The sequence below is a fragment of the Hippocampus comes genome, unplaced genomic scaffold (assembly GCF_001891065.2).
Source record: "Hippocampus comes isolate QL1 unplaced genomic scaffold, H_comes_QL1_v1.1 scaffold1, whole genome shotgun sequence".
Classification (NCBI taxonomy): Eukaryota; Metazoa; Chordata; class Actinopteri; order Syngnathiformes; family Syngnathidae; genus Hippocampus; species Hippocampus comes.
Window position 1 is genome coordinate 3,474,856 of NW_017805010.1, and position 11,528 is coordinate 3,486,383.

The window sequence follows — 11,528 nt, forward strand, 5'->3', positions numbered from 1 at the left end:
CACTGGAAAAGGCACACACAAAAAAAACCTCTCTTCAAACACCAACACCTTTGACAGACGGTAAATCCCTTAACAGCACGTCAGTCTTTAATTGTAACCCGCTCGTAGTGTGGGTTACGCTCTCTCTCCCCTCTCGCTCGACTGCAACGCCAATTGCAGAGGTGTGTCAAACTCATTTTTGTCGTGGGACACATTTTAGTTACCATTTCCCATTGGAGGGCCGTTATGACTGACGCCAAATAAAAAAAGTCAATAGTTATGGTTTATTCACCTATTGTTTAAGTTCCTGTAACGAGGGGTTTGGTTACAAGAAAATGCTTACGATTTGTCTCTTATTTATTACATATGAGAATTGTAAATTTTGGTTGAGATTTTAGCAAGCATCAAGACGCCAAATAAAAAAAGTCAATAGTTACGGTTTATTCACCTATTGTAAGTTCCTGTAATGAGGGGTTTGGTTACAAGAAAATGCTTACGATTTGTCTCTTATTTATTACATATGAGAATTGTAAATTTTGGTTGAGATTTTAGGAAGCATCATGGAAGGTGACATGTTTGATTTGCTTTCGCGGGCCACATAAAATGATGTGGCGGGCAAGATCTCGCCCCCGGGCCTTGAGTTTGACACCTGTGACCTTTTGCATTCCTTCCCAACAGTAGTCATCAATTTTCAATTAAAATGATCAGGACTTAAATAATAAAGATCATAAGCTAAAAGATCATCTCAAAATGCAGTGAGAATTATAGTGTAAAAATATATAAAGTACCTTGCAAATCAAAATGCAATACCGTAACAGACTAGCATGGCCCTTTCCAATTGTAAAGGGTCATGTGTAATACATATAATATTTTCATCTTGACCATGTCATGTGATTTGCTTGCTGGCACAGATCACAAGCAGGCTGGGACTTCCAGTCTGACCTTTCCTGATTAGACAAAGAATTCAACCATTCGGTAATCTTAGACAGGTTTTGAAAGTCCTAGAAATCTGTTTGCCGTTTTTTTTTTCGAATGGGCAAATGACCTTTTGACCCGAAGGAGAAGGCACACATCTGGTTGTACTTGAGGAAGCCAACAAACATGTTAAGGCTGCTACCTCGGTTGGTGAAGCCCCTGCAAGCCTCAGTGCTGACATTATCCAGCATGAATAAATGTACTGTACACTGCACTTAAACAGATACATTTGACACACGTTACAAGATATAACAGGTTCTATTTACAATTCGGTTGAAGGAGCCCGAGCTGACCTTTTAATACGCATAAAACCTATTTTCTACCATACCATGTGATTTTTTTCCCCCCAATATTTATACACAGTAGCAGCAACCCATTTGACACATGTTACAAGATATAACAGGTTCTGTTCACAATTCGGTTGAAGGAGCCCGAGCTGACCTTTTAATGCGCATAAAACCTATTTTCTACGATACCGTTGTGATTTTTCCCCCCAATATTTATACACAGTAGCAGCAACTTTTGATGGGAGGAGGTGAGGTGAGATCAGGGTGGGGCTTTTGACTCATGCCTCTGGGTATTACAGTGGTTTAGACTTGTTAACTTTTAATTCCTTAAATTCCTGCCGCAGTCTTGTGCCTGGAAAAACATGGCTTAGTAACACACATTTTCGCACGTGACAAAAAATGTCAACTGCCATTCATCTTCGTATTCCATGATGGTGTATGTGCCACGAAGCAAAGTGCCAGTCTTCAAGTGCTATGAGATCCACCACATACCAAGCGACAACGCGACTTGAACAGTCTTGCAGGATGCGGGATCCCGCAACGAGATTTTATGAATGGCCGAACATGCTACGATTTGAAATTTTAATCACGGGTGAACAGCGGTTGCCTGAGATCCGCCACATACCAAGCGAGAATGCGACTTGAACAGATCCCGCAACGAGATGTTATGAATGGCCGAACATGCTATGATTTGAAATTTTAATCACGGGTGAACAGCGGTTGCAATATCGCAGATCTAACCACCAATCAATCAATCATGCTGTACCACTTGGAAAATCAAACTAGCCGCGACAATATATAACACCGGATGTGGCGTTCACCAACAAGAACACCAGTGGTCACTTTTTTTTTTTTCTTTTGCTGCAGCAAATCGGCCAGGCAAACTCTCCACGGCCGCGACAATATATTAACACCGGATGTGGCGTTCACCAATAAGAACACCAGTGGTCACTTTTTTTTTTTCTTTTGCTGCAGCAAATCGGCCAGGCAAACTCTCCAGGTGTGCAGGCGTGAGTCTCCGACTGTAATTTATTCACAATTGTCCACTTCAATCACGTTCGGGTGTATTGCTCGGTATGCTGCGGACCTAATAGAATGACATATAGCGGGAGCCTTTAACAGTTACTCCACGTCTGGCCGGGATGCGAGATAACATTCACATCACTGACCCAACAACGGATCATTGTCTGACGTCCATTTTCACAGACCTTTTTTTTCAGTAGATGGAAGAATAACATTGCTATGAGTTGCTCAAGATGATGTACTTTGCAACCAAAACAACAACAAAATGTTGGCGCTCAGTGCTGTCTTCATCTAATCCTAATAAATAACACCAGTGTTTTCAGTCATTTCTAAAAGTCCATGCACACAGGGAATGTTTAGACAACACTGGTGTCTTCATGGAAGTATTCAACAACTCCAAGAAGCACATTCTCGCTTTTATTAGGCTGTTGCCGCTTAACCGTAGCTGAAAACAATCAAACTGAATTGTTTAATTCTCTCCCCTCCGCTTTATCGAAGCACTAGAATATCAGCAACAGGCAACATTGGAAGGCGAGATTAAAATGGGTGTGACGCATTGCCCGTGGAGAATAAATGGCTTGTTTAAAGCCCCAAACCCTCGTAAAATCTCAGCAGGCCTCCATCGGAACTGTCCTACCTGCTGTTTTAAAAAAAAAAAAAAAAAAAAAAAAAACTTCTATTACATGATGCGTGCCCTGCTATGACTTCAGCTCGGGTGAGGTTGCAATGGACTGTAACCACCAGCGTTGGAGGCCAAACAGAGAGTTACGCTATTTATACCACCCCTCCTTAGAGAAAGTCCAGGGAAACTTGACGCTTGTGTGTGCCACCGACAGGGCAGGGCTGAGACGAAGGAGCGGAGGAAACGGAACACAAAAGGAAGTTGACACACGCTGAAGATTGGAACGGAAGTCGAGACGACTTGCTGCATGACGGCCACGCTGCACCCGCGGTGTTATGTGTAAGCACGCGTGTGTGTCATCCTGTTTGCTTGCAATTACAACAACACGCTGCAGAGAAACAAGCGCACAAGGCAGAACAACACACAGCATCTGAGCTTTTGATAATCTCACATGTGTGTGGCCCAAAGGAAGGACAGGATTTCCAGATCCTTCCTATTATCCCACAGCAGCATGATGATGCAAACCCCCGCCCCGCCTCAATCGGCATTTACTTTTCACAGGGTCAAGAAAGGGGTGCCACAACTGTTGTCTATCGTGAACAGGCGTTAGAGATAAGGTGAGAAGCTCCGTCAACCCAAGGGAAGGGGGGGAGGGTGATTGGGGTTTAGTGTAAGTCAAGAAGGCCCACTTGAGGCGGTTTGAGCAACAATAATAGAAACAAAACACTCTAATGTGCGTGCCAGGCCAGTAACTGGCAAATCGCTACAACACCATCGTGTTCCACCATTTTGGCTCAGCTGTACTGGCACATGCCAAGACTAAACATTTAAAGATGTCTTCTGTGTTTACAAGGGACAGTTTTCATCATTTGCATGGGGGTGGGGTGGGGGGGCTGCACCAGAGTCTCCCAAATACCACAGTGAGAGCTGCACGCACAGCTTAGTAACCTATGAGCAAGTACCAAACTTCTGCTAACTATGGAGTTACTTGCAGGAAGCAAATTATGTGGAATGGATGTCAAAAAGTGAATCATGACCATAAGGGAGTCGGTTTTAGCGCTACTATATTCTACTGATCTTCGGTGGAAACGAGTCACAAAGGAGGGCGGATGTCCAAAAAAAGACCCTGCAGCTTTTATGGCAGCAAACTCCATTGTTATGCTTCTATAGGGAAATCCCCTCACTAAGTAAGTAAATAGAGGAAGAGAAGATAGATGGCCTACATTTTGGTACTGTACATGGCGAGATTCAACACAAAGCTGATCCATAATAGATCCCCGCTAATCTAAGGCACTAAGCAGTGATCAGATGCTAACAAGGGAATTTGTGGCTGGGAAAGAAAAAAAAAACCTGCTATGGCAATTGACTCTGGCTTGTAATTATAAACCAGCTTTTCACTCCAGCAGAAAATTGAGATATGCAATGATAACACCTCAAAAAAGAAACACAAAACCAACCCTGTAATCCCTCTTTTGAAACTCCCAACCACCTCTTCCATCCCACCATTCCCTATGTGGTTGCATTCAGCTCACAGAATGAGCTCCTTAGCGCCACCTACTCATGGTTTCTTTTTTTGTGTGTGTTACTGTAGCTGGGAGGCTTGTTTTGTGCCGCTATAGATCTGGGGAGGGTTCAGCAAAGGGTGGAAAAGGGAGGTTAAAAATAAATCAGTGTTAATTAGTGCAAGAGGTGATGTTCGATATCTGCCGGGGATGAAAAGTGGGAAAGCAGAAATCTCCACCAGGTTTCTCAGCGATGGCACTGAGTGGAGCTCAAATCAGCCACGAGGCTTTAAGAACGGACATCCGACTAAATTTCCAAACATTTCGCAAGATCGCAGTGTGTCAAATTTAAGTAGAAGATCACTCATCTCCCCGTTCATCACATTAAACAAAAGGACCCTCTTCATTTTCAATCATTTATTCGGACTCCTGACTGTCAGAGACTCCATCACAAAAAACAAATTATCTTTTTTTTTCTCAAACCTGTCCCGTTCATGATCATGCAGTATGGTGCAAATGAATGCCTTGTTATGCCAGAACAGTTTTTCTCTGTAACAGTGTGATGTGCTCACTCTGTGGTGACTTGTAATTTGACAGATATTTATTGGACAGAACGAGGTTTGAGAGAGAGAACAGACAGTGAGAAAATGGAGAACCTTAAATTATTCTCTATCTTTACGGAAACCATGTGTCCTGAGCTCCCACAGGCGGGACCCCCTTATCAACGCCCCTGTGAGCTAAGTGGTAACAAAGACTCGGCTCCCGCTGAGGTAAGAGGGCAAGCTCAGCTGGAGTCTGGATGGAAAGCAAGTGAAGGATTAGCAGCAAAGGAGGGCTCTTGGCAGAACACTTTTTTTTTTAAGTTTAAGTAGTACATTTTCTCCTTGTCTTACCCAATCGGCAGGGCTCCAACAGCGCAACGTACAGAGAACTGAATCCCACGTGAATATGTTTCATATTAAAATGTGTGAAGGGCGCCAAACTCATCTATACCGCATTTTGGAACTCTGACGTTGGTTAGTTCTTCAAGGGTTGAGCAAGAGACACTAAAGTTTGCTGACTGGTTTACAAAAAAAGATCGTAATTTCCACTGCGATAGTTCTGTCTGAGCGGGTCAGTTTTTCATTTCAAAAAACGTCTCCATGAAAAACTGAGAAAACCACGGCAGATGGACAGAATCAGTTGGAACAAGAGGCTATGACGACGACGCATGAAAACAAGGTTTACTTATCAGCATGTGTTTGTGGGACACAGTAATGGGCTTCTAAAATGACACGACTTGTCGCGCTGTTAGACTACCAGATACACAGCGTTCTGTGTCTTGGACCGGGTCACACTACAAATCCATCACCAACAAGAGACTGCCCAGTTGTCACGTGCTTCCATCCATCGGCGCAGGTCTGTCGGGGAGGCGCCACAAGCAGCCATAGTCATGTTGACCGAGGCAAAATGTGCAATGTGTACTGTTTCTATGCTCAGAAATGAACCAAAAAAAAAGAGAGAGTATGAAGCTGTTCCTGTGTGGTGGGGGGGGGGGGGTATGGACTGTCTCTTCTCTAAAAAGAACACGAGGTAACAAATTTGTGACTCCACATTTGCTAACCAACTTCTAGCTAACTTGCAGTTAGCAAACATAGCATGAGTTCAAATGCTACGTATACTTTCCAATATTTCCCAATTTGTTCAAGTCACTTTTTAAATACTCGACACCACATTGTGATTGTGTGCCAATATGAACAAACATTCTGACATGCCAGACTTTTGTCATGGTTGTGAAGCGTCCCAGACGTCTCTAGTTCATCTAATGGTGAACTAATAGAATGCAACTACCTAAGATCAAAGCATGCGCTTCATGTTGCCTCAGAGAAACCACACTTCGAAAGCCTAACACCAATTTCTTCAGCCGAGGTACAAGCAAAACGTCATCACAAACGACTTTTATTATTCCCTTAAGTGATGAAGTAATTGCATGGCATTTGTTACATTTGCTGTCATCGTGATGTTGAGGAATTAAGTTCGCTAAGTTGGTCTCCTTCGTTTACCCACAGCAGAAAGATGGCGGTGAAACGCGCCAGCCTCCTGTAAGGTATATAATTTGAGATTAATTCAACTATGATTCAATTAAAAAAATATTCTGTTGATGTAATAGAACATATATCTATTTGCATATTATAGAAATTAATAGTGTATTTTCAAAATATAGAACATTGAAAAAGCAACCATTTTTACACATTGCCTCTTTAAAGCGCAGACCTCCAACAAGGTTGCCACATTTGTTTTTGAAACAACATATTCTGGCCCTGCACAAGCATTTTGCTTTGACACAGAAGACAATCAACGCAATGAAAATGGAACAGGACCATCCGAGAAAGAATCCAGATTGATGCATCAAAAACTAAGGGGCAGGCAGATGTACACAATCTGCCTGAATTGACTTCGGTCCACGTACACGGGGAGATGCCAGCTTTCACATGTCCACTGACATCTCTGATAAATCTTGGAGGCTGCGCCATTATCACTGCTCCCGGAAGGGGGGTCGGTAAAGGGAGGGCGACTGAGCACGTCCCTCTGCTGCTGCCTAAACCGTCTTGCAACACAAGATAAGCACCGAGCGCCTGTTACGTGGCGGCGACCTAGAGAGGAGCTTTTTTTTTTTTTTTCAACTGATCGTATAATTGGGATCCATGCATCACACCGGTGCAGTGTTCGACTGGTGTTACGTAATGGCTGAACAATATAGCACACTACAACATCATACTGGCATGAAGTGAGGGCTGGGTTGGATGAAAAGACCTGTTTCAAAGTGGGGAAGTGCACACAAACATGTGACAGAAATGATGAGAAAGAGGAAACTGCATGACAAACACTTGCCAATGTTCAACAACCACCGGCATGTGGATAAAACAATAGCGTGTTTGCTGACAGCGGCATTCAAAACAGAGGGAAGCCACATGAAGCCGAGGGCTGGCTTTTGACCATGTGGTGACAAAAAAAGCGATAAAGCACAAAAAGCTGCACTCTATTAGGCACATTAAATGCGGATAATTCAAAAGTTAGCCCACGATTCACGTTCAGTTGGAACGCGACGGCGACAACACCTGTCTTCTGTGAGGTGAAATTTGCAAGACTACGTGCATATTCATGTTTATATGAAAAACAATGATAGAAAAAGTGCTGATGTTCCCTTAAATTGGTCTGGAAGGGGTGGGGGGGGGGGTCCTTGGTGCTGAGTGCTCATGAATAACAATTTACGTGCACACTGCCGATTTATTTTGAACCTGGGTAATCAAACACAATGGAGAGGTGTGAATGACGCCTGCGAGATAAAATCGCAGCAGTCTGTCTGACTTCACAGTCACAGCATACAACACAAAAAGCTGTCAAATGCGTCTATGTAAAGACCGAGTGGTGCACAAATGCACAACAAAGTGCTGTAAAGGTTATGCAGAAAAGTTACTCGAGTAGTAGAAACTGCCGTCGTTGATGTCCACGCCAAACCTCGTTGAGATTCCTAAGATTTTACGAGAGAAGACCTCTGCTTTACTGCAACACAAAACAAGCTACGCTAAACAGAGAATCCATCATTAAATGGTTTTGTCTGTAGCGCCGAATTAATGAAGTTAATGTACTCCTTGCGGACAGCCATGTGCACGACGCTCGTCTTGACCGTTTTAAACTGGTGAGGTCGCGTCCAAATGGAGGTATTTGTGCTCGGAGTTTGGCGTGATGGTCGAGTGAAACGTGTGAAGGGTAAAAATGGGACCACAAAAAGGGGTGAGAGGTGAAGTCAAACTTACCGACTGGAGGAAGAGCAAAGTCCGCACATAATCCCGCTCTGTGTTCAACGTTTCGTTGAGAACACACAGCCTGAGTCGTTGCTGTCGGTCCGACTCCTTGACGGCGTGGACCTGATGCCCGTCTTCCTCGTCCATGGTGGCGAGTAGACCCCTCAAAAAGGTGCCTCGCAACAAGAGGTTGGAGGGTAGAAAAGTAGTCTTCTCACGTCGAATATCCGCAATTGGCTTGCCAGCGACCCCTCAGTCCATTTCGAAGCATCCAAGCAACAAGGTCCCCGGGCGGGAGATGCTCGCAGCACCGCGCACCACGCGTGAAGCTCGACCAGCAAGAGAGGAGAAGTCCGCTTGTATGAGCAAGGAGCAGCTGAGAGCCGAGCAGCGGACGCCGGAGGATGACGAGGAGGAGGGGCCGCTTCACTCTTGGGGTGCCTCAACTCTCCTCTAGTGGCGAGTCAACTGTTGACACCTTCAGTCCGGCCGCGGGGGCCGCAGCAATGAATGGCTGTCGGGAATATAATTGAGGCTGAGGGCGCGCGTGTGAAAGCATTTCAAACGCAATTGAAATGCAATCACATACACGATAAAAATCAAATTAAATCAACTTAATTGTCGCGACACATACCCTGGAAGGTAATTGTGATACCAAACACAAGTCAGGGTAGGCCAGTGAGGCAGTGACCTACCTGCTGTCCACTCTGTTGGTGAAGAGTTAAAACAAAAGAAGGAATAACTTATGATCTCATCAAATTGTTACATTTTAGCTCAATGGTTCATGCTTTACATTAAAATTCTTTTACAACCCAATAATTATTAGTGATTGTATTATTAAAATTGGCAAATCCAGTCCAAATACATGGGTAGTTTTTTTTTTTAACTGTGGTCTGGGACTGTGATGAGGCGGGGCTTAAAATCCAGTCCCATGTCAGCCTCTACTCGTAGGTCATATACATTCAAAAGGTTTGCAAGTAGTGCAAATAGTGATTGGTTTTTTTAGCCTTTTTGTTCAGTGAGCTACTGATCAGTATTTTGTAAAATAGAGCATCTTTATAAAAGTGTTTAAAGTTCAGTTTTTGGTGCCTGTATTTACATTTGTGTAGATAGAATTTAGCTAGAATGAGTCACAACTTTTAAATTCAAGTGAAGGATTACACAATCCGTGACTCCAATGATAACGCACGCAATTTCCATATTTTATAAATATATCATACTTACAAAATATGCCAATTTAAGCATATGCCAATTTGCTTGCTCACTGTTTTCCAGGCATAGTCTTTTTTCGCACAGTACTGAATCCCGATATTGGTGGCAGAAGTCAGCAAAAAGTTCCAGGTGCCTGCTCAAAGCGACGCAATTTTTTTTTCTTTGTTTTTCTGCTCCACAATTCCAGGTATTTTACTCTGATGCAGTATATTCTTGAGACTGATAGGCCATCGTGTGAATTTGTGGTATGTGTTCAAATCTTCCTAACAGTCTAAAACGTTTGATGAAAAAAGAAAAAAAAAACTTACGTCGCTTAATGTCCAAAAACAACACTGAGTCGTCACCAAAATTCATGTGCACATTTCTACTCCTGCCCATGACAACCTCGGAAAATATTAAAACAATTACCCTAACATTTTGGATTTTATGGATGGTAAGTGTTTTCTTCTGCAAAGAAAACCTTAACGTGAACTGATGTCAGAAAACTGTCATGAATCTTTATGTGACATCTCTGCTTCAGTCAGCTAAAAGCAAATGTCAAGATTACAACATTGGATTTCACAGACATGAAACATCTTCCTTTGCATATGAAATCACTGCAGATATGCCTAATATGGAACATTCCTAATAGTAAAAATCTGAACTACTGTACTTGTGTGATTGTACTAATAATTTCAGAGGTCGAATTGGGCACAAGTACAGATGTCCACATTAATTTGGGTTGTGAATAATTGCAGTTTCTGACGTTAAGAGACATTACCACTCCTACTAAGTGGGATATGAAAAAAATACTGCCTAAGTATGCAGTTCAGATAAATATACCTTGTTGTGTTTAGTGTTTAAGAACTGTTTTTCAATTGTGAGGTACAATTTTTACTGTACTACTTTAGTTTAATGTTGGTCATGATGGCAGTACTTGGAGCGAATCACGGATTCAGAGTTGTTCAATGAACCTACCATCACATGTTTGATATGACAGACACAGCAGACAGACAGACGGATTGAGAGAAGCGGATGGAGAGAGAGAGAGAGAGCTAGAGACAGACACAGATATACATATAGTGGACCGTCGCATACTAGCGTATCGGCACCTGTTGATTCATATACAGTATTCGATTACTTTTTTTCCTCAAATTTTGTTGTTGATTTTTGTCAACCTTTTTTCAGTTTTCTATCCTGATGACTTACAATGGGCGTCAATTATACGCGGCTTTTCGCTATTCCAATGTTCTCCAAACAGGACGTCAAGATTCAAACCCAGAACCTTAGAAGTGCCAGGCACACGTGCTAACCACTGTTCTGCAAACGCAAGATCTACTGTATAGCTATTTTCTATACTCTCCAAAGTGGATAACGTAACAAAGGGTAAGCTATGAATACAACCACTGGTTTTGCATACCAACTGGTTGGCTTCGAAATCTTAGGGAAGGGCGCCATGTCGTGGCCAAAACATTACATAACAGAAAAGTCAAAAAATGTAACCATCCACTCTCGCAAATGGTGGTCTGCTTCATGGCAACACTGTCGAGTTGGCCTTGAGCACACCCCACCACAGATGATATTGCTATGCAGCACATAATATATAGGAAGGTGTTTTTAATTTCCTTTAAGATATTAAGAGTATAATTATTTTGGTCCAGTGCAGTAGGTGAACACTGAACACTTCCAAGTCCACATTCAGATCTTCACTTTTTAAGTGAGCAACGTATGCAGTGTCATATACGTACGTAATTGTTGTTTCCGTTACTTGACTTCAGTCTTGAAGTCCAGTACAGCTACTTTGCTTTGAGAATTTACCCCGTAGCTGTTGGCGAGTTGTCACATCCGCGCCCATTTCTTCTTGGCTCACTTTCTCACTCCTTCACCAACTGACAACGGTAATTAACTGCCTTAATCCTCACACCCTAATAATGGTGGCTTTCTTGGTAGAAAAACACAATATGCACTTTTTCAAAAACTTGCGGCAGAAAAAGTAATCTACGTCGCACGGCACCAAACAACAAAAAACACCATCGGTTAACCTTTGATACTATTTATATATTTTTTTCTTACCAATACAGTATAGTTATGACGGCACGACTTTCATGTAGGTTGTGAGACGACTGTGAGTAAACAATCTTGGCGCTGCCGGAGAAACGGAACT

At 42.8% G+C, this 11,528-nt stretch overlaps 1 protein-coding gene across 2 annotated transcripts in view; it reads right to left on the reverse strand.

The window, feature by feature from the left end:
- Positions 1-8,877, reverse strand: part of prex1 (phosphatidylinositol-3,4,5-trisphosphate-dependent Rac exchange factor 1) — an 87,315-nt gene extending 78,438 nt beyond the window's left edge. Inside the window, exons 1-2 of one of the 2 annotated variants that reach the window (XM_019863048.1) lie at positions 8,808-8,877; positions 8,186-8,687 (exon numbers count right to left, since the gene is read on the reverse strand). In XM_019863048.1, coding sequence (XP_019718607.1) covers positions 8,186-8,320 — 135 coding nt within the window. In that variant the 5' untranslated portion in view covers positions 8,321-8,687; positions 8,808-8,877. The remainder of the gene's footprint in view (positions 1-8,185; positions 8,688-8,807) is intronic. The other variant, XM_019863049.1, reaches the window with a different exon arrangement.
- Positions 8,878-11,528: the final 2,651 nt, after the last annotated feature.